General features: G+C 53.9%; 7 protein-coding genes across 7 annotated transcripts; 4 read left to right on the top strand and 3 right to left on the bottom strand.

Annotated features, from left to right (window-relative positions):
- Positions 1-959: 959 nt before the first annotated feature.
- Positions 960-2,400, top strand: PG997_004735 (uncharacterized protein; the record flags this gene model as incomplete). Its single annotated transcript, XM_066809050.1, is given in 5 exon segments — positions 960-995; positions 1,012-1,124; positions 1,199-1,545; positions 1,616-2,071; positions 2,141-2,400. The coding sequence occupies 5 exon segments, from the start codon at positions 960-962 to the stop codon at positions 2,398-2,400; spliced, it is 1,212 nt and encodes a 403-aa protein (XP_066672668.1).
- A 444-nt stretch (positions 2,401-2,844) lies between these two features.
- On the bottom strand, positions 2,845-3,965 carry PG997_004734 (uncharacterized protein; the record flags this gene model as incomplete). The annotated part of the gene is made up of 2 exons (XM_066809049.1): positions 2,845-3,632; positions 3,698-3,965. The coding sequence occupies 2 exons, from the start codon at positions 3,963-3,965 to the stop codon at positions 2,845-2,847; spliced, it is 1,056 nt and encodes a 351-aa protein (XP_066672667.1).
- Positions 3,966-4,546: 581 nt separating this feature from the next.
- Positions 4,547-5,832, top strand: PG997_004733 (EXS-domain-containing protein; the record flags this gene model as incomplete). The annotated part of the gene is made up of 3 exons (XM_066809048.1): positions 4,547-4,637; positions 4,707-4,873; positions 4,981-5,832. 3 exons carry the CDS (start codon positions 4,547-4,549, stop codon positions 5,830-5,832), a joined length of 1,110 nt encoding a protein of 369 aa, XP_066672666.1.
- A 403-nt stretch (positions 5,833-6,235) lies between these two features.
- Positions 6,236-7,655, bottom strand: PG997_004732 (uncharacterized protein; the record flags this gene model as incomplete). Its single annotated transcript, XM_066809047.1, has 4 exons — positions 6,236-6,458; positions 6,514-6,543; positions 6,612-7,052; positions 7,141-7,655. 4 exons carry the CDS (start codon positions 7,653-7,655, stop codon positions 6,236-6,238), a joined length of 1,209 nt encoding a protein of 402 aa, XP_066672665.1.
- Positions 7,656-8,927: 1,272 nt separating this feature from the next.
- On the top strand, positions 8,928-9,551 carry PG997_004731 (Damage response protein 1; the record flags this gene model as incomplete). The annotated part of the gene is made up of 2 exons (XM_066809046.1): positions 8,928-8,986; positions 9,098-9,551. The coding sequence occupies 2 exons, from the start codon at positions 8,928-8,930 to the stop codon at positions 9,549-9,551; spliced, it is 513 nt and encodes a 170-aa protein (XP_066672664.1).
- Positions 9,552-12,273: 2,722 nt separating this feature from the next.
- Positions 12,274-13,524, bottom strand: PG997_004730 (uncharacterized protein; the record flags this gene model as incomplete). Its single annotated transcript, XM_066809045.1, has 2 exons — positions 12,274-13,434; positions 13,486-13,524. The coding sequence occupies 2 exons, from the start codon at positions 13,522-13,524 to the stop codon at positions 12,274-12,276; spliced, it is 1,200 nt and encodes a 399-aa protein (XP_066672663.1).
- A 5,057-nt stretch (positions 13,525-18,581) lies between these two features.
- On the top strand, positions 18,582-20,054 carry PG997_004729 (uncharacterized protein; the record flags this gene model as incomplete). Its single annotated transcript, XM_066809044.1, has 4 exons — positions 18,582-18,698; positions 18,856-18,908; positions 19,033-19,671; positions 19,886-20,054. The coding sequence occupies 4 exons, from the start codon at positions 18,582-18,584 to the stop codon at positions 20,052-20,054; spliced, it is 978 nt and encodes a 325-aa protein (XP_066672662.1).
- Positions 20,055-20,756: the final 702 nt, after the last annotated feature.

Below are 20,756 nucleotides of genomic sequence, written 5' to 3'. Positions count from 1 at the left end.
ATACCTGCAGTAAGAAAACAGCATGCAGATGATGGCCATAAATAGGTGCCATCGCGTTGCTTGTCTCGTCGACGCGATATTATGTGCTCTCGAAGGCCATCATCTCGGGTCAGTGTAGTTACGGGCCACATTCGACAATAAGGGAGGATCCGGGATGTGAATAGGAGATACCGGCAACCGGACTCACGGAGAACTGATGTTTACCGATAATCAGGACTTCGGATATTTTCTTTGGGAGACCCCTATTGAGAATTTGTTCGTGCAGGGACGATTGCCGCCTGTTGTTCTGGAGTCGGAAGTCGGGGCCGTTGAATAGGACTTGCAGGCGTCTGTGAAATAAGCGATGTGGGCAGGGAGCGGTCTTCGGCACCGAACCACCGCTGCCGGAGTTACACCGCAGGTGTCCTTGCAGCTCACCATGATTACTGCCTCACTACGACTCACTTCATCACTGAGACTTAAGCTTTGTGCTGCTGATCACTATGAGGTAATAAGTGCAAGTCAAGCGTTCCAGTCCGGCATTAGTCATCGTAGAGATCCAAGTCCCGTTGCCCCAATGAGGTGTCCTGTTTAACGCAAGGGTATATGTGTGCGTCCTGCCTGCTACTACCGTACGGCTTCCACCTATATGCACTCGGGGTTCGCAAATTCGCGCCTTCCCGACCTTCGCAATGTTGAAGCCCTCGTAGCTCAGTAGGCGTTCGGGCTGTACGGGATAGGGGCGCCGAGTCGTTCTTCATGAGGCTGACAAGCCGGTCATATCTGAACGGAGCAGTGGGGGCGGGGGTGCCGGAGGTGAAGTCTGGTATGTTAGTTGCCTAGTATCGTATATTGCGGCGTAGTTGAGAAAAGTTGAGTATATAAATGCGGTTGCGCGACGCAGCACAGTGATAGAAAAAGAGACTCCATCGGTAACCACCACGACACGTCCTCCTCACACTACTACACGCACAAACACAATGACTCCAACTCCGTCTTCTCCGCATGTGCTGATCGTGGGTGCTGGTATAGGAGGGCTCGCCCTTGGCCAGGTCCTGCGGAAGCACGGGGGTCTCCTTTGAGATCTTCGAAAGATCCGAGAGCCGCTATGCCCGCCCCGAGGGCTGGGCAGTTGCACTCCATGCGTTCGTACCTACCTCCCTGGAACAAACCACCAAGGTTGAGACGACGAGACGGCTGATGTTGCGAGAGTATATAGAATCCTGCCCGAGTTCTTCGCCGCCATGCCGGATGACATGCCCCCGCACAACGAGCTCACTCATCTCCACCCCCTGAAGCTCGGGTTCGAGTTTGCGTTCTACGACCCCGAGGTGTCCATGACCAAGATGGGCTACCGGGACGACTACCGGGACGACGGCGAGGTGGAGGTCATACGAGCGAACCGCCACCGTCTCCGCGACTGGCTGTTGACCAACCTCCCTGTGCAGAACGGCAAGCAGGCCGTGCAGGTCGAGGAGAACGAAGACAAGGTCACGGTCCATTTCCGAGACGGAACCTCGGCCACGGGCGACATACTCGTCGGCGCCGACGGAGTCAAAAGCGTCGGTAAGATTTGTCCGGTTGCGGCTGGAGTATTGCACCAATGAATGCTGACCGCCGACTACCCCCCTTTTAGTACGAAAGCACCTGCTCAAGGGCGTCGACCAGTTCGAGTACGACAAGATCTCCATCCTGACCTCGAGCCTGCGGCTCGAGGGCGAGGACCTGGCGGAGCAGCTGGCCCTGGGCCACTCGGCCTACATGGTGGTCCTGCAGGGCCCCGACGGCGTCTACTACCGGTACTTTGTCGGGTTGGATAAGGTGGCGCCCGACGGCAAGTCGGCCGACTACTACTTCCACCTGGCCTGGCACGACGAGGACGCACCCCGGGACGACCACTGGACGCACTCCCTGTCCGCCGAGGAGATCCGCGACTTCGCGCTGCGGGCCATGCAGAACCTGCCGCGTCAGTTCCGCTGCATGGTTGAGCGGGCGAAGCTCGAGGACATCAAGGTGCCGCCCCTGCGCTTGGTGACGATTCTCTTGGACAGTCTCCCCGCAGGACGAGTCACGATACTTGGTGACGCAGCACGTGAGTGTAGACTACTTTCCCGACTATATGTCATGGCGTAACATACTAATACAAACCCCCTCTGCGTAGATGCAATGACCCCCTTTCTGGCTCAGGGGGCCGTTCACGCCATCAAGGACGCATTGAGTCTTGGCAAGGCCCTAACAACGTTGCCAGATTCCAGCCGTAGCACAATTGCCACGTCCCTTGGCTCGTACCAGGAGGTGATGTTGGCCAGGGGAAGACAGGCGGCGATGGAATCGAGAATGGCCTTTGCAGATCCTTCGCTGCCCAAGACCATGTTTGCCCGGCAAGTAGTGTCCCTCCCCGAGGACCGCATTACCTTATGAGATAGTGTGCGGGTGCTTCCTCCTGTTTATTTTATTTGTCACGAGACATTTCTTTGGACTCGACAAGGAGTATTTAGATGAAGGGAAGAAGCTAAAGTAGTTATAGAGTTGATGATTATCATGTCCATGGCCTCCAGGATGACCGGGTAGGAGTGTGACGTCTTCATTATTATGTTGTATCTGGTTGGACGTATGTCCTACGGCTAGCCCTCATGGCCTGCCTTGGTACTCAGGTTGTACCGGCAGTCTTCTTTTGCATATTATAGAACTACGCAAGATCTCCCCAATACGGAGCGGAATTCTGTTTCTGCGCTCGTAGGCAGAGCTGCCTTCAAATCTTGACAAGACTTCCATACTGCACTCATGACTCCTGGGAAGAGATACTGATCCCACCAGTGCGACGAGTAACTATTTACTGGCCCCATCTGAGACTAGTTATTCGGCTCATACTGCCCTGAGAGGCAGAATATGCTGGACTAGACACTCGCGCCGACAAAGCGGACATTCCGGCTTCTCCCTGACCCAGTCCCCGATACACTCCCAGCAGAAGACATGTCCACACTGGGTAGCCGAGGGGTCCTTGAGCTCCTCTAGGCACAGGGTACACTTGCGCTGTTGCGCCCCCTTAATCCAGCCCATGGTCTTCTCTTCCTCCAGGTTGTAGCGGGCGTCTTTCAGGACAGGGGTATGCGTTGCAGCGCCAATGTTGACGTACGTCTGGGGCGCACCCGGGGTACCCATGCCAGTCAGCAGAGCATTGTTACTGCTGTAGGCATGCTCGTCGAGCGAGACGTTGACGCTCCCGAACACGCCGCGCTCGCGTGCCTGCGCGCTATTCGACAAGGTCGACCGTACGTGCAGGTATCCCTGGACAGCAAACTGGACGACGAGCAAGACGCCCAGTAGTTCGTACCCAGCCCGATCTGATGACTCGCCCACTTTGCGGGTGAAGATATATCGCAAGCCGGCGACGCGCTTGGCGAGCTCATAGTACGATCCGCTGAAGTAGAATAGTGCCAAGCTTACAGCGTGAACTGGTGCTGGGCTTGTTATGGATGAGAGGTGCATCAGCACGTATGACTGGAACCGATAACTCCACGACTGAATACTCTTGGGGCCCTGCGCCGTCATGCGCGCCAAGTTCCTCTCCAACCTCCCTCTGATCCTGGCTCTTATTCCGGGTAATGCCTTCGCGAGGCCGTAGGGTATGAGGATGCTCCCCGCGATGTAGGCTGCTCGTTTCGACAAGGCAGGAAGCGCGCCGGTCTTGCCTTCGACCTGCACCAAGTCGCAATACTCCTCCCCAACGTTCGGTTGCCGAGCAGGGTTGTGAGACACAGGTAGAGCAGGTCGGCGATGGTGCGGGACTCGGTGCTCCAGGCATGCGCCGAGCGGGCTCCGAGGAGGCGGCGGTGAAGGTCGGTCAACTGGTTTGTGATGACGCCTTGGAAGTAGGCATCTTTCTGGTGCGATCTGATGATGTCGGGGGCGAATGCCAACGGGTACGGCGATGCCGATAAGGTCGCGTCGGCGGTGCTCGCCGTACTACCAGCCGAGGTTGCCATGGCCGGTCGGAGTGCTTGCTCTGGAGTGCCTCAAGTAACAAATAACATTGAATGGCGGACGCGGATATTGTCAGCCCAAGTCAATAAGCACTCTGTCAAGCCTCAAGCAGCTGCGGAGATATTAAAACAGACCATGGAGGTTCATGGTCGCCGGAAATGGTCAACCGCGATGGAGGTTGGTTGATGGATGATCGATTGAATGATGCTGGTTGGACCTCGGCGCGCAGCTTGGACTTTCAGCTGCTGCACCCAAACGCCTAAGCCGCTGAGGTAGCAGTTGAGTGGCAGTTACGCGACAGGGGTCGTCCCTTGACAGATCAGTTTTAGTGGACTGCAGGGGTTGCGATTAGTTGTCATTTTAGTGACGTACCACTGAGCCCCCTAAATTTTACCCGGGCAATCTGATCGGACAGATTGATTGATGCACACCAGATGAACTATTGCCAGATTTATCTGGATTTCACCATTCCGTCTTTTCTGGTACAGCCAAACCGCGACGGTCTAGGGCTCGTTCCTTTCCTCTCCAAACCGCTGCCCAACTGGTCGCGACTCGATGCCCCGTCCCCGGTGACCTCTACAACATGGACGGTGATCCAGCCGTCGAGCCGGAGCTCGACTCCTTCAGCCTAACCTTCCCCCTGCCGTATCGTGTCGCCTTCATCATCGTCTTCGGTAGGCACCACCCCTCACGTTACTCGACGTGCGCCAATGGATTACTGACGTACTCTTGAATATATACAGCCGTCTGGGCCTGGGGAGCCAATCTCCACTACCTCTACCGCGTCAAGATCGATGTCCCGGCGCTGATCCGCTACCCGGGGCGCAGCTCGCCGCACCACCCGCCGCACCACCTCTCGACCTACCGCCTCGCCACCATCCTCTCGGCCGTCTACGCCTTCTCGCTGCTGGTCTTCTGGGTCTTCACGCAGCGCGACCGGCCGCCGTGCTGCGCTGGGACTGGCTGCCGCTGACCTACCTGGTCGTGCTGATCGGCGTCTTCATCGCGCCCCTCCAGAACCTGTCCAACGCGGGCCGCGGCCGCTTCCTCACTACCCTGAAGCGCGTGAGCGTCGGCGGCATCGCCGAGGCCAAGGACGGCAAGTTCGGCGACATCCTGCTGGCCGATGTGCTCACCAGCTACGCCCGCGTCTTCGGCGACCTCTACGTCGCCATGTGCATGTTCTTCCGCACCGACGGCTCGGCCACGGCGCGCCCGGACCGCAACTGCGGCGGCGCCTTCTTTGTGCCCTTCATCATGGCGATACCGTCCATGATCCGGCTGCGCCAGTGCCTGATCGAGTACGGGCGGGTCGCGCGGGGGCCCCAGACCGCCGCGACGGGCTGGGGCGGCCAGCACCTCGCCAACGCGCTCAAGTACTTCACGGCGTTCCCCGTCATCACCCTGGCGGCGCTGCAGCGAAACCTGGGGCCGTCCCCGGGCCTGTACCGGGCGTGGGTCTGCGCGTGCCTGGTCAACAGCCTGTACAGTTTCTACTGGGACGTGGCCAAGGATTGGGACCTGACGCTCTTCAACAACGCCCACCAGCGCAATGCGCCCGACCAGCCTTTCGGCCTCCGCCGGCGCCTCGTGGTAGGCCCGCCTATCCTATACTACGCCGTCATCGCCCTGGACCTGACGCTGCGCTGCACGTGGACTCTGAAGCTGAGCGCGCACCTCGACCACATCTCCGACTTCGAGAGCTCTCTCTTCGTCATCGAGTTCCTCGAGGTGCTGCGCCGCTGGATCTGGATCTTCTTCCGCGTCGAGACGGAGTGGGTACGGAACCAGGTCACGCTGGGTGTGGCGCCAGACGATATCCTTCTGGGTGATTACCATTTCAAAGACGACGATGAGGATGATGATTAGTGCGCTGGTATCTTTCGTCACTGGGGAAATAACGTGGGTGTGGAGGGTTACGATCTTCTACTGGGACTTTAGGTGAAGGACGGGTCTGAAAACGAGAATCATTTAGAGCGACGGGACCGATCCGAAACGTGGAACGAATGCATTGCCTTGGCGTTTATCGTTGTACTTGTAGAGGCTAGAGCTGGGCTGGTTGGTTGGGATGTTCAATATTCAGGGGTTTGGCTATTCAGGTATCATCATATATCCAATGTGGACTCGGCAGCGAAATTCATGAAATACATCGATCCTATTTCTAGGTTTTGTTCGATTCCAAGACATTTGCTTCCATGAGCCCTGTAGAACCGTATCATAAGTCTGCGCGGCAAAGGCAGTACAACGCATCCAACAACACTCGCTGCCTTCTCTACAAGAGCCAGGTCAGCCAGGGCCGCGCCCGGGTATTCGGCTGCTTGAGCTTGTTAAGACAGTAGCCCGGATGATTCCGCGGCATATCGCCATCGCACCGACACCTGCACCCCACACCACCTGGCTTCTCTGGCCAGTACGGCTTGTTGCCGAGCAAGACCTCAGCCTCGGTCAGCTGGAGATCGGGAGCATTGGCAGGGCATTGATAAAGCAAATCGTGCCTATATCCAAAATCTTCGAAATGGTGAACCTGTGTTGGGTCCAAAAGAGAGCCACGGCCAGAGCATGGACGGCGGCGTCACCCCACTGAGAAATTGACGGTTAGCAATAGAGCTTGCGAGCAAGATGGGGGAAGAGAGCGTATTACGACTTACCCTCTCAAAGTAAAAGCCCCTTTACTGTCCAAGTACTCGAAGAGATCCTGGTACCCTTTACTGCGGAAGAAATCCATATCGGCGATCTCGAAGTTGCTCCAGTAATGGCACAAACTCCACATGTCGCCGAAGCGATCAGTATGCGGCATGAAGTATGCCAGCATTTGTCGGAAGGGGTACGGCACCCAGCTCGCCTGGACCGCGGCCTTCCAGAGGTTGTTGCTCGGGATGTTGTGTAACTCTTTCCAGTTGGCAATGTCGCGGAATAAGGAGGGGCATGTCGTGCCCACCTCCCAGAGCGCGATTGTGAACCCGTACTTTTTGTTATTCTTGGCCATGTGTACGAAGGGGTCGTAGGTGATGGCGCAAGTGAAGTCGACGTCCGGTTCGAGCCGCCAGTACCACTTGTACTTCTTGAGGGCTTCTAATTGGTAAAATTTGCTATACGAGAGACAAAGGTCAGCATGTTGTTGTTGTTGCTGCTGTTGTAAGGGGGCCGGGGGCGGTTTCGCGAAGAGGCTGTGCTTACCCAGAGTAGAAGCGGCACATGTGATGATAGCCTTCGCTGCCAGCATGTGGTAACCCCCTCTGCCCCTGCTCTTTCATACTCTGTTTCGCCGCCTTGGCGTCCATACTCGGCGGGAAGGTCCATTGCTCTTTGGGGATGACCTCGAAGGTGGCTCGGCCGCCGGCGGTCTTATTTAAAGTCTCGATGAACTTGGCGTCCCAGGGCTCGTCGTTCATGAAAACGTAAGGGTACTTGAACCACTTGTTGAAGGCGTTTTCGATGCTGGCGATGGTCCTGTTGGCGGCGTCGCGCTCGGAGTTGCGCGCCAGCATGACCATGACGGCGTTCTCGCGCGGGTGGTTGACGTCAGGCTCCTGGCATCCCTTGAAGAAGGGCTCGTCGAGCTCGTGCGCGGGTCGTGGCACATTGTATTGCGATCGGTGTATAAGGACTTCAATGAAGCAAAGACCGAGCACAGGAAGGATATAGACCCAGGGAAGTCGGCGCGCCGGGCGAATGAGGCGTCGCAGCATCATTGGGACGGCTTGGGGGAGCTTGGTGGTGTTCGAGAAGCCGCACCCCACGAGCTGACTCTGGGGGAGGAAATGCAGATGGCGAGTCGGATCTCTAACCTAGCCGCACCATTGGGCCAAAAGAAAAAGAAAAAGACCGAACGCTGAAGGCTATCATGAAGCCAATACACAATAGCAGCAACACAGCAATGTCGGTATTCTTTTTAAGGAGGATATGGATCGAGAAACGGTCGGCGAGCTACTTAGGCTGCCTGCAATCCAGAAAATTGCATATGGGTACTGTAGATATCCATCTTTTTAGTTCCCTACCAGGACCAGGTGCAAAGGGAACGTCTGCCAATGAGGGACGCCTGGAAACGTGCTGCAGGCATGCGCTTACTGCAACCTGCTTACCGTAATTCTGTCTGGCTGCACTAAGACTGGAACCTGAGCTACTGTTCTCTTCTTGCTTCTTTGATTGATTGATGTTCATTTGATCAACAATTCTCATTTCAGGACGCCAGCATGTACAAGGTATACTTACCTAGGTATGTAGTGATGGGAATTATAGAACGTCGCATCAATGCCGCACGTGGGGAACCTCAAAAATAGGGGACCAAACAGCTGTGACTTATTAAACCTCCAGCCTTCAAAAAACATTATTTTAGAAACAGCGATTGCTGGTGTTATACTAGAATTTGGCAGACGAAGGCAGCATCCTCCCTTACATCGCCCTCTTACTTTACTCAACTGAACATCTGATAAAAACCACACTCCATTGCTTAAACTTCGTCTTGGTACAGGTGCAACAATTACAATAAGCTGGCCTGTGTTGTATCTTAAGCTTTCCACCGTTATGGTCTGTACAAGCTCACCAGCGACTCTCTTCGTATTGAGGTGAAACTCCAAACTCGACGTTGCGTAGCTTGGACTCAGCGCTTGTTACATGCAAACATCACAAATACAAGCCACATTTGGTAGGTACTTATGTTTAGGGGAGTATCGCCAAGACAAGTGCCAGCAGTTGCTATCCGGCAGATGATGCAGCTATGCTTGGCAGCATTGTATTTCAGCGTCAGGGTGGCATGGCACTTACTTAAGCGGAGAGCATTGACCATTGACCACTGAGCCGGAGCTTCCGCCACTGTCTGACCCCACGTTCTCCGGCCGAAGCTCTTGGAATCTGACGACCTAAGCTAGATCCCGCAATCCCCAAACTTGACTTCCACGGCCGATAGCCTCGACTCTCTGCTTCAACGAATTCGAGTGTAGCGACCTGCCAGGCATATCATCAACATGGATTACGTGGACCAACATCTGGCCCACCACGAGGCCGTCCGCGAAGCGAGCGCATAGTACGTCCAATATTTCCACCTCCACCTCCACCCACCCCCGACTCCGTCCATCTCCGATACGACAAATGCTTTCGAGAAGCGCCTCGCAACTAACACTTCACCCACTCGCAGCACCGGCCTCGCGACCCCGCTCAACCTGATCCTCGTGATCCTGACGGCCTACACCACCTACCTCCTCTTCAAGCCGAGCGCGCCGACCAAGCTGCCGCGCGAGCCACCCGCCACCGTCTTCAAGACGTACACGCCGCGCACCCTGCTGCCCAACAACGGGCTCGACGGCCACCCCGTCTACCTCGCCGTGCGCGGCCGCGTCTTCGACGTGACCTCGGGCCGCAACTTCTACGGCCCCGGCGGGCCCTACGAGAACTTCGCCGGCCGCGACGCCAGCCGCGGCCTCGCCTGCCACAGCTTCGACCGCGAGATGCTGACCGAGGACCTCGACGGGCCCCTGGACACGCTCGACGGCCTCGGCGCCGAGGAGATGGAGAGTCTGAGGGGCTGGGAGGAGCGCTTCGAGAGCAAGTACTTGGTTGTCGGGAAGCTGGTCCCGGTCGGCGGCAAATAGACGCTTGAGGGCATCCGTACTGCTGTGTTGTTAGCAATGGGCGGATATGGCCGTTGAGTTTTCTATGAGGTTTTTCTCTCTCACCTACTAGTTCTATGGAAGAAGTTTGGTGGCGCAATATGCAATGTGGTTGAAGTGGCTGAGCTGGACGGCCCCTTTTTCATTTGTGGGCTCGTTTTGCTGCGGTGAATGCTCCCCTTGTCTCTCAGGGTGATAGTAGTGTCCATAACCAACTTTCCTGTCTCTAAATTTCAATTCCATATCCCTCTGGTTTATGGCGTAACACTCGAGGCCATTACATCAGCGCCAATGTTTGCCACCAATCAAGGTCTGACCTGCTGTTGTCACGATTGGGATATGAACCGCCGCCATCAAGTTTGCAGATTCTTGCATTTTATCAGATTGAACATGGTATTTTCTTCAAAGAATATTCGCTGGGGAGTACACAGATAACTCCCGCGTATGAAGAGAGCCAGGGTGTGAGGCTATATACTTTGAAAGTGCTTCAACAACACCTCGGTCCAACTTTCAGAGCTGGACAAAACCAAGACAATGTCGTTGAAAAAGAAGCCAAAACTTGTTTATATTCCCTCTTGACCGACCATGGAAAATCGAAAGACCAGCAAATCATATACATAATAAGCTGGATACCCATTCCGTGCCCAGGCCTGTCCCTTTCAAGACTTAGAGCCAGCAGAAGCTTTGTGGCTAGATCCCCGCTTTGCTTTCGTCTTCTTCGTAGAAGAATGACTTGATGCTTGGACGGCTGAGAGGGCGTGCCATGGCTGATCCCTTGAAGACTCAACTTGCCACCAGTCCATGGGGCTCAAGCCGGTGCAGTTGTTCGTGGATGATGAGCCATGGCTTCGATGACGTGAAACAGGTATGTACTGGGCGTCTCTGTGCTGTTTCTGATGTTGCTGTTGAATACTGTCCATCATTAGCTTTGCATTGGAGGTGATATATCTGATGAGTTGGCCCAATACCTTTCTGAAGCCATGTCGATGTCGGCCTTGAAGGCTGATGATGCAGTGGGAGACGAATATGAGGAGCAGCAGCGCTTTCTTTAGAGGGCGGAACCATGCAAAACACGCAGGTGCTTGAGAAGCCTGTATGTGTTATCTATACGTATCAAACAAAGTCGTGGTTGAGCCAGGTGTTAGCTAAGTATCCTGGAAGTTCTACTGAGGTTGAAACTCCTTTTATACACATGTCTAGCATACAGTCCTCCCGCTCTATCCCACAAAGTCGGCCTCGCAGCCGAGAATTGTGCTCCTCCCTCAGTCACATCTCACCTGGGCGCAAGAGAGAGGGAGAAAAAAAGAGGCCATATTCTTTTACGAAATGCAGTCCCTCGGCCCAAAACAAAAGTGTTGTGGCGAGTTGATGTCAGGGAGAGGCGCATGTGCAAGCACAAAGATGCTCCAATCATGGGACGAGGTAGGCTATTGCACAAGAATCAAGGCAATGCCATTGGATTGAACTGATTTTGGTAATGCTGCCTTTGTAAGCTTCAAATGGTACAGGCTCGGGGTGAGAATTTGGAATTGAGGTCCTCGCTCCGGTTGTGAGACAACATCGCCTAACTCTAGGGCACATGGTGAGTCTACGTCAGCCTTGCCTGCATCAGCAGCAGCCCAGTTCCCGGCAGGCAAATTTTGCCAGTCGTGCGCCCTCACATTTGCGCAGAAGACCTGTTTTGCTCGCAGTATTGACGCGCATTGCCAATATTGGCCTCGCAAAAGCTCGGAGGCTGAGCCGACGGTGACAGAGAGAGGGGGAGGGGCATGGCATGGAACTCGCCTCTGACCTCGGAAAAGCGATGTATGACTATTGGCCTCAGGGGGGGGATAGAGCCTCAGGGGCCAGGGGCCACGGCCTCACATCAACTAATTAAGTACTTACCCGGCCGACGCGGTGCAGAGGCGGGGAGCCGGGAACAAACCACAAATTCTATAATTGGGTGAGGATGACTGCACGTATATTTACATACATTAAAGGCACGAATTAATAGTAGCACGGATAGAGTGCTAAAATCACCTGCACAGATGCCATCGACTGGCTTGTCGCTGATAGACCCTCTCGACTGCTACTTAGCGTCTAGGCATTTGAGGCTGGAATTGAAACATCGGCATTCCCACCCGCCAACCAAGCAATCGATTCCCGCCCTGCCTAAGGACAAGCCGCCCAATTCATGTGTAATAGTCAGCTCCAAAGGGGCGACCCAGGCCTCGTCACACTCCCAAGCAGAAAAGCGGGAGCAATATGTATCGACACACACACATGCACACATGTCAAGAAAGAAGAGGCCATGTTTGATTTCATCTTCCCCCATGCGGAACGACACTATTATCCTGACCAAGTCAAGCCCGAACGCCAGAGCCCATGGCTACAAGCACAACTATCAAGACACGTTCCAGAATCAAATATGTCCTTCCTGCCCATTACTCGCCAGATCTGCTCCAGATCGGTCCTCCAAACCCAACCGGACCTATGCTACCGATACATGCCACCACTCCGTATGCTCTTTTTCAAGCCCCAAAGTCCAGCTGCAGAGCAGGTAGTTTTCCCGATATCGTAACAGTAGTAGTAACAGTAAAAGTGGCCCAGGGAGGCTGCCTTGTTGCAGCTCCGTGTGGCCCCCTGAGCCATGGTATCATAAAACTCAATTCACTCCAATCAACGCCGCCTGTTCCGTTTCAATGCACCAGGGCCTAAGGCCTCAAACCGAGAACAGGACGATCTCGCCTCGCTCATTGCGTCGCATGCGTAGTGACCGCCAGAGTTCCTTTTCCTCCGAAGTCCTGCCAAGGCTTGTGCCCGATGAGGTCCGCTCGCGATGGAAGCGCTTCAAAGCCTTGTTGATGCTGTAACCACGCTCGCTTTCCGGTCCCTTCGTGCACATGCTCAGAAATAGTTCTGACCGAGGCTTGTAAACAATGAGTTGCCCATCCGGCTCCTTTCCATCAGCAGTTGATGGTCGGTATTCGATCAGCTTGGGGGCCTTTTCACTGTCGGAATGATGGTGGTGGTGTTTCTTCTTCTTCTCCTTTCGCTCCGACGAGTGCTTCCTTTTATTCGAAACCTTCGCCGGCTTGGATGAACCTGAGACCAGAGCTTTCAGTCCGTTGCCCAGTGCCTCCGTACGGCTGGTTTTGGACTTGGACTTGGACTTCTTGATCGGACTAGCTGGCGACTTGTCACCGCCATCTCCACCCGAGTAATCGGGTGATGGCGGGAATACCGGACGCATCATACGGTTGAGGCCACCAGTCAGACCCGTGTGCAGTTCTGGTGCATCGGTCATCACTTCATCGGCAGGCCCGTTTTCAATAGCCAAAGGGCTGTTGGTTTCGATATGCAAGCGCTTGCGCTTCTTGTCCTTCTTGATTTCGCCGTCTTTGGTCCTCCTCCGTTCCGCTTTGGGAACAGGGGTCTCGAATTGAACTTGCGGCGGAATGGGGTCTGCGCCATAGTGGACCATGTCCTCGTCGTCGACCATATAGCCCGTGGCGTCGATGTAATCCTCGGTATCCGACTTGAACTTGACAAGCTGTTGACTCTCGTTCTTCGACGGCAACTCCAGTCTCGAAGCATTGGGTGTGGCATCCACAAGGAAGTCAAACACGTTCAGTCCATCAGCTGCTGGGGGTGGGGTAGGCGCCTCTGGGGGCAGATCAGCCGCCGACCTGCTGTCCCCGTCGCTGTCATAGTCGCGGTACGCCTCATATCCTTCAGTGACGTCTTCGACGTAGGCCTGCTTCTGCATTGTCGGGGGTTGGTACTCCTCGAAAGCCGCGGGCGGGTTGTCTGGTTGATTATGCTTCTGTTTCTTGGGCTTATAAAGGGCACCTTGGTACTTTTGCTCTTCACTCATGCAGGTCTATCTGCCGAATCAGCATCTCGTACCTGCCAATGAAGCTGCCTAACTTACAGTGTGCGATCGATACTCAGTGCCGGGGAAGTAGACCATGCAATCAATACATGTGAAAGTCGCACCGTAGCAACGATTTCGATGGGGGTCGAGTTTCTTCTTGGTCAGTACGTCGCCGCACGACTTTGGGTCGGGTTAGCGTTAGGTTATACAGATGGAAGATAGCAATGTAGTGCAGTGTAACAACAACGGTCGAGAAGAAGACGATTCGCAGGATGGATGCAAGTGATACTAGTAGTAAAAGAAGGGTACGGGGGGGCGTGTATGATGGGATGGGACTGGGCGTCCGTTTCAAAAGGAAGGGTGTGTCATCTGGTTGGAGGGGCAGAGGGGTGAAACTGATCAGGAGACACGGTGCGCAAGGAGAACCGATGCTCGATTGCTTGCGACAGTGGGATGATGTGTGTGTGCGTGGAATAAAGGGGGAGACCACCAAGGCGACGGAATGATACGAAAGGTGGGTAAAAGCAGATGGACGGGCTATCTGGGCGATCAGTGCCCAAAATAACAATACATCAGAGGATTAATAGGAAACCGATGGGGGAGGGGTGGCGCAATGCCTTGGTGGAGGAGATGGATGCGATGGTATGTAGGGGAGGGACTTTTAGGGGAGCGGGTTCTCAGCCCGTGATGTCAGGCTCAGACTTCTGGGCTCTTAATAAGATTAGTCGTTAATGGAGGGGGGAGCATTACCTCACACGAAAATGAGACCATGATTCGGGGTGGTCTAGGAATGATGCGCTCTCGGGGGAGGTCGAGACTCTGATTGGCGCAGCGCTACACAATCTCCCTCGTGTCGCCTGTTGTGAATGGACGGCCGTGGATTTGTTGATGTTTCTTTTTTGGAGGTGTTTGCAGCAGATATTGCCTGGGGTACTGGGGCGAACACCACCTGCTCTTTGGCTGTTGCTGCTGCTGCTGTACGGGTGCTCCAGGAATATGGCCGCCGAGGTGAAAATTAGAAGCCAACAGAGAGGCCGATCTTCTGATAAGTTGTGCTGGCTGCCAATCGCATGAAGGTTCCCGGCGAGCCTGTGTACTGCTGGATATCTCCCGGAGGTTGATTCAGGGTAGTTGGGCTACTGACTAGCCAAGAAAGAGCCGGCACAGTGAAGCTGACGGATCCAGCTCCCGGAAACTCTCGTGGCTAGCCCGGGCAGGACAGTGAAGCAAGCAAGCCTAGCCCGTAAAGCGGCAGTAGAAGATTCAACGGAGGATAGAGTAGCGGGGGCCGTAGCGAGAAACAGAGGCACAGAGGCTGAGAGGTGTGATGCGGATGGTTTGCAGATTTGTTTTTAGAAAGAAACCCTAAGTTACGGTAGAACCAGGTTCACGTTCAGTGAGGCAGAGCTCTGATATTCCTGGGGTCCGAGAGAAGTGGGCGATCGTGGGCGGAACTGGGGTAAAATGGGCGAAGAGGAGCCTCTGTCTGCACGCGCAGGAATGACTTGCTTTGGATGTCTGTCGAGTGTCCGCCGCCGTGGGGTTGAGGAGCAAGAAACGTGGAAAAGTATTGGACTGGTGAGTCCGAAGGTGATATTTTTTCCAGGTTTTTTTGGCGGCCATCGGCTTTGGACTTTGGGGTGGGTGTTGGAACGTTGGGCGCCGATGCATTATGCGTCTCTCTTTTTCGTTCGTTGCTATGGCCCCGATACGCCGACGCCCCCCTCCTGGGAGCCATTCCTGGAGCCAAACAGACGCCAAACCCCCCGGGGTCAGATGAGGCAACCCGGCCATTGGTCAACTGACCTGTCAAACCCCAAATAGAACAAGCAATCGACATACAGCGGCGTGTCCCTAGCTCCCACAAGCTCCAGGCACAAGGGACGACCGGGGCTAGCTCAGTATTGAAGGGACTCCACGAGACCATCCAATTCATGGTCTGCTGCCCTTTCTCGTTTCTCGTGGATCGCAATTGTCTTATCGTTTGGTGTATCAACCACGCCTAGCCACACATACGCCTCCTTCATTTGCACAAAGGCAGGCACGAGATCTGTCAACTCTATACATCTCCAAGGCTAAAAGACTGATTGACGGTATACATAGCAATGAGGGCACATGATTGTCTTCAGTAGTGGGGGAGACGGACTGGCCAGAGACACACTCGCTTGTTGTTGTTGTTGTTGTCACGCAACCTGATTTCAGCTACCGTTCTGTACAACGCAGCGTCTGGACGGCGTCACTACATTGATGGATGCATCGCATCGGATAAGCCCTGGCATTGGACAAATGGAGGATGCACCCAACTGGCGTATACTCCTTTCTTTCGTCACATCCATTGCATGTAGCAGCCCCCGAGGTTTCCGCAGGATTGTCACATTGTCAAAGACCTTGGACCACTTCCCCCAAGTGTCGTCCGTCCGTGGGCATAAGAATAGACCCCAAGCCACCAACCCCAAACTCGATCAGCAACTCAGCCCAGGGCTGAAAGAGACCCAATTGGACGAGGCACGTTCGGGGGAATGTCAATCCCTCCAACCCCTGAGCCGCCCCTGGCAGATATCTGAAGCATGAACTGCATGAGGTCGCGGTTTAATTGCTGACCAACGGGCACAACAAGCATCTTGCTCTCCAAAAGGCGCGCGTCTACCCCTCGGACCCGACTGGCAGGATCAGGACTTACTGTATGGCCGTCGGGGGCCACTCCTGCCAACACCATTTGGTTGCGATTCGGCCAAAGCAGGAGGACTTGGGCGGACTTGGGTCGAACCTCGCAGCCGCAAGCAAATTCTCAAATCACCCGCCCGCCTTCTGTAAATAACATGAGGATAGGCGTTCATGTCCATGTGATGTGCAACCGGTAGGTACTTGATCTCAATACCCACCTACCTACATGCCTTAGCTCGAAGATATCGGGGTTGGTTAGATTGCTTTCAGACGATAGTTCCGCGAAGCTGGGTCGGCGCTAAAGCGTGGCAGACGGCGAATTGCTTCTGGCCTCCATACCCCTGATGCAGCAGTCAATATCAGTTACGACCAGCTGCCGTGACACAGCATACATTAGGTACCTACCTTATTAACTCGCAGCCGAAGAATAAGCAATGTAATGCGAGGAGAACGGAAGATCGCTGCAAACTTGCATGCGATCGTACGTCATTCATACAGGGCGTGCCACTATTCTCATCAATCGCGAAAACCCGAAGACTGGAAAAGCCCACCTGCAATGTCTGGAACCCGAGACAGCGGATCGTTCAAGTGCTTACCTTACTTCAATGTTCCCAAGCCTCCTTCCAGAAAATGATTTAGTAGACTCGTCGGTACTGTGTGCGAATGCGATTTTTGTGATGCATTTTATACTCGACGTACCAGCTTGCCTAGGACGCCCTTCAATGTTCTGCACGCAAGTAAGCAGACCAGGGGCCGTTAGGCCGCCGTAGCTGGGTGACTCGTATTCTCATATTTTGCATCTATCGATCAAAAGCAAGAGGTTTGGCTCACCAGTATCACTGCTTGTGTGATACTGCTTGATTGCCCTCGCACGAACTGGCCAAGGACATTTACGAGATCCGAGATCCGAGATCCTCGACTTGGTGTTTCTCTTTCTTCTATGCGGGAAAATAGCTGATCAACTTGCTGGTGCGAGGTTCACTATAGCCAAGACGGCATAGCTTACGCTCCGTCGTAGCTGGGTGACATTCGATCTGGTTCAGCGACAAGATCTTGAGGGTTTTGCGCATCAGATAGACCATTGTTGTCTTTCTCCTTGCCTTTTGGCAGCAATTAAAGGTACCTAAGGTAGGTAGACCATGTATGTTTAACCATGAAGACCATTTCGGCCTACTGTTGTTAGTCGAATGGATACATGTATGTACTAACAACGCGATTTGCGGCCGCCTTGTTCCAGTGAATACCGTATTCCGTACACCCCGGCAAGATCATCTACATGCAATGTAGTATTGCGATGAAGCAAAGCTGTCAAAGACAATATGCAACCAGAGGCCGGGATAAGTTCCATGTATACCTACCTAAGCAACCGATCAACGGAACCTACCTCTATTGTTTCTACTTTGGGATTTCTTGCCCCCTTGGATCAAACAGACGGGACTGGACGACACCACTTCCCCACAGTCACTAGATATTCAATATTCCACATAAAACGCGCGACAGACGGGAGCATACGCATGCATGCGAGATAGGCACAAGTAGGTAGTAGTATCGGTTGACACCCCTATTAATCAAGCTCATCGATTGGCCACTAGGGAAGGAGAAAAAAACAAGCAGAAAGCATGGCGACCCAAGCAAGCTCCAGGGTCCAAGAATGATGCTGTACTAATAATACAGTCGTGAGATGCCCACTTAGGCATATGCCTAATTGAAGCACACCAAACTCGGCGAAAAGCCGTCTGTTTGCGACGGGCCTCCCAGGTTTGTGAAACACGCAAGGTAGGAATCGAAGGAAACAGATATTGTCAGGTGTAGGTTGGTTTTGCGACTCGCATCAATTCCCAAGAGTGATGATCCTGTACGTACAGTACTGCAGGAGTAAGATTGAGAACATTAAGATCAATGCAGTAGCCGCGCTGAGCAGGTAGGTAGCCAGGCCCTTTTGTATTCGTCACGTACCTTCAGGGTAACCTCGGAAGACGTACCAATACCTCCTAATACTGGCAAGTACTAGTGGTGGGCTGAAGCTTCCATGCTAGGACTTATTACTGTACTGTGCCTGTACGTTTCAATCTCCGAGGAGCGGCAGTCTTGCAGTCCAGTTCAGTCGAGGCTCAATCGCTCCATATGAGCCAATTGGCAGGTGTCAGCAGTTAAGAAGCCGTAGCGTATTGAGCGTACCAGGAAAGATTGTGCATTGTTTCAGTATGGGCTGCGCCCAGGGGGAAACGAGGGGACTGCTTGAACCTCAATCAATGAACTTCACGCAAAAACTCGACAGAGGCCAACCAGCGGTCCTGTTCTCGATCCCACCCCACGGCTATCCCTACTTGGTATTCCTATTCCGTCCATCTCCACCCTCAACACTCCTATCACGTCCACCGCCTCGCCCCAGACAGACTGCGGGCTCTGCTCTCTGACCCTACCCTGGATGCTGCGCTCTCAATATCTATTCCTGCCTGTCCGACCCAACCGTCCTTGACCTACCTGTCATGTCGCCTTCATCGTCGCCCTCCTCTGCAGGTCCGACGACCAGCTATCTGGAGCAGACCGTTTCATTGCTGAGTACCGTGGCTTCTTACATGCGTCTCCCTGCTCTCGCTTCCACAGTATGCCATGCCTCACACTTCCCCGACGCTGTCGTCGCCCACAGCTTCACATAAAACTTCGTGGTCTTCGCTCAAGCCGTCCTCTGTTTCTCGAGCCTGTCGGCGCACGCGACACGCCATCTCCCACCGATGTCGAGCCGCAAACGAGCTAATACAGGTCGCACAGGGCGTTGCCGCTGTTCTCACGTCGCTCCTCTACTTTAAACAGAAGTAAGACCTCCGCATCATCTCTCCAGCTGACCACCTGTCTCAACCCGCCAGCAGCAGTCCACGACAATTGCGCGAATGATCTGGACCACATGAGTGACTAACGTATTATTTTGCAAACTCGCAGGGCCCTGATCTACCCTTCGCATATGCCCCCCAATGCCCGAACTGAAGTTCCACGACCCTCCCAGTTTGGCATCAAAGATTTCGAAGAACTCGTAATTCCCACCAACGATGGCGAGAAGCTCTCGGCCTTCTATATCCGAGGCCCCAGGGGCGGAAGGCTCTCGAATTGTACTATTATCATGTTTCACGGCAATGCCGGCAACATTGGCCACCGACTGCCCATTGCCCGCATGATCATCAACTACATTGGCTGCAACGTATTTATGCTGGAATATCGCGGCTATGGCTTATCGACAGGCGAACCTGATGAGAAGGGCCTCATGCTAGATGCGCAGACCGCCCTCGACTACTTGCGGGACCGAGCCGAGACACGGAGTCACAAGCTCATCGTCTACGGCCAGAGCTTGGGAGGAGCCGTCAGCATCAAGCTCGTCTCGAAGAACCAAAAGAAGGGCGACATTGTTGGTCTCATCCTGGAGAATACGTTCTTGTCTATGCGAACTTTGATCCCTTCGGTCATCCCGCCAGCCAAGTATTTGACCTACCTATGTCACCAAGTTTGGCCGAGTGAGACGGTCATCCCCTCGATCACCGAGGTACCCATCTTGTTCCTCAGCGGCTTACAAGATGAGATTGTCCCGTAAGTTATTTACTTTGTGCCGGAGTGAATTATTCTTGTTCTGCAAAACGCTTTGACGTCGTATCCATGATGACTCGAAACAACCATCCACAAAACCTGAGTTCGCTCGCGGACAAGGATTTCAACCCATGTTTGCTGGACGATGCATTCGCTACACGAACTGTTTATCGCTTCTTGGCAAAATCAGGCTTGTCGTTAACTCTCGATATTTTAGGCCGGCTCATATGCGCAAACTATTCGAATTAGCAACCACGGCGACCAAAGTCTGGAAACCCCTACCCGGAGGCGACCATAACTCGAGTGTACTTGAAGAGGGCTACTTTGAAGCGATATCTGATTTTGTGTCCAATGCCGCCAGCGACGAGGCAATGGAAAAGCCCTGAGCTGGCCCAGTCGCGGTTGGGGTAGACCTCGCTCTTGGAAAACGGAATAATGGGGTGATAAAATCCGTGGCACCATGAAATAGCGGATGGTTGCTTTGGTAGGTACATGTATGCAACGAGTTTTGGGGAGGACTGCCAGTGCAGTCATGTATATCCTGTTTTCTACGACTAAGCTTCTAGATACCCCGCCCCTTTCATGTCGAAGGCCGACAGCAACGAAAGGAGGTTAAACATAGATTGATAATGGAAAAACTCGTGTATACATGTACGAAAGGAAGACTTGGGGATCGCATAGCTGCTTCGAGGGCTGTTGTCTTGCTGTACACTCGTGGCAATAGGCGCTGGGTTGCTATTGATGGCGATAAACACATAGCAGTGGGACCATCAGTTTGTCTCATAGAAGCTCCTCATCATCTGGGGTCTCGTCAAAATAGCACAAACATGTTATTTGCCTTAGGAGGTAGGTAGATGGGCTATGACTGGAAGAAGTCAACTGGTTGATAGGAGGAGGGTGAATTAGTGGGTGTGCTCGGGAGATGTACAGAGCGCTAAAAACTTAGCCAGGGCGGAGTGCAGGGTTCCTCTGGGCCATTCCCATTCTTAGAGGCAGTGTGAGTCAACCAGCGAACAGAAAAAGGCGAAAGGCTTACATGTAGCCCCGGTTGCCACAGACGGCCCCCAAAAGTCATTGATGATAGAAAG

The sequence above is a fragment of the Apiospora hydei genome, assembly GCF_038363865.1.
Source record: "Apiospora hydei strain CBS 114990 chromosome Unknown utg000004l_segment0_segment0, whole genome shotgun sequence".
Classification (NCBI taxonomy): domain Eukaryota; kingdom Fungi; phylum Ascomycota; class Sordariomycetes; order Amphisphaeriales; family Apiosporaceae; genus Apiospora; species Apiospora hydei.
Note: the sequence above shows the minus strand (reverse complement) of the source record. Positions and strands in the feature narration are given on the sequence as shown.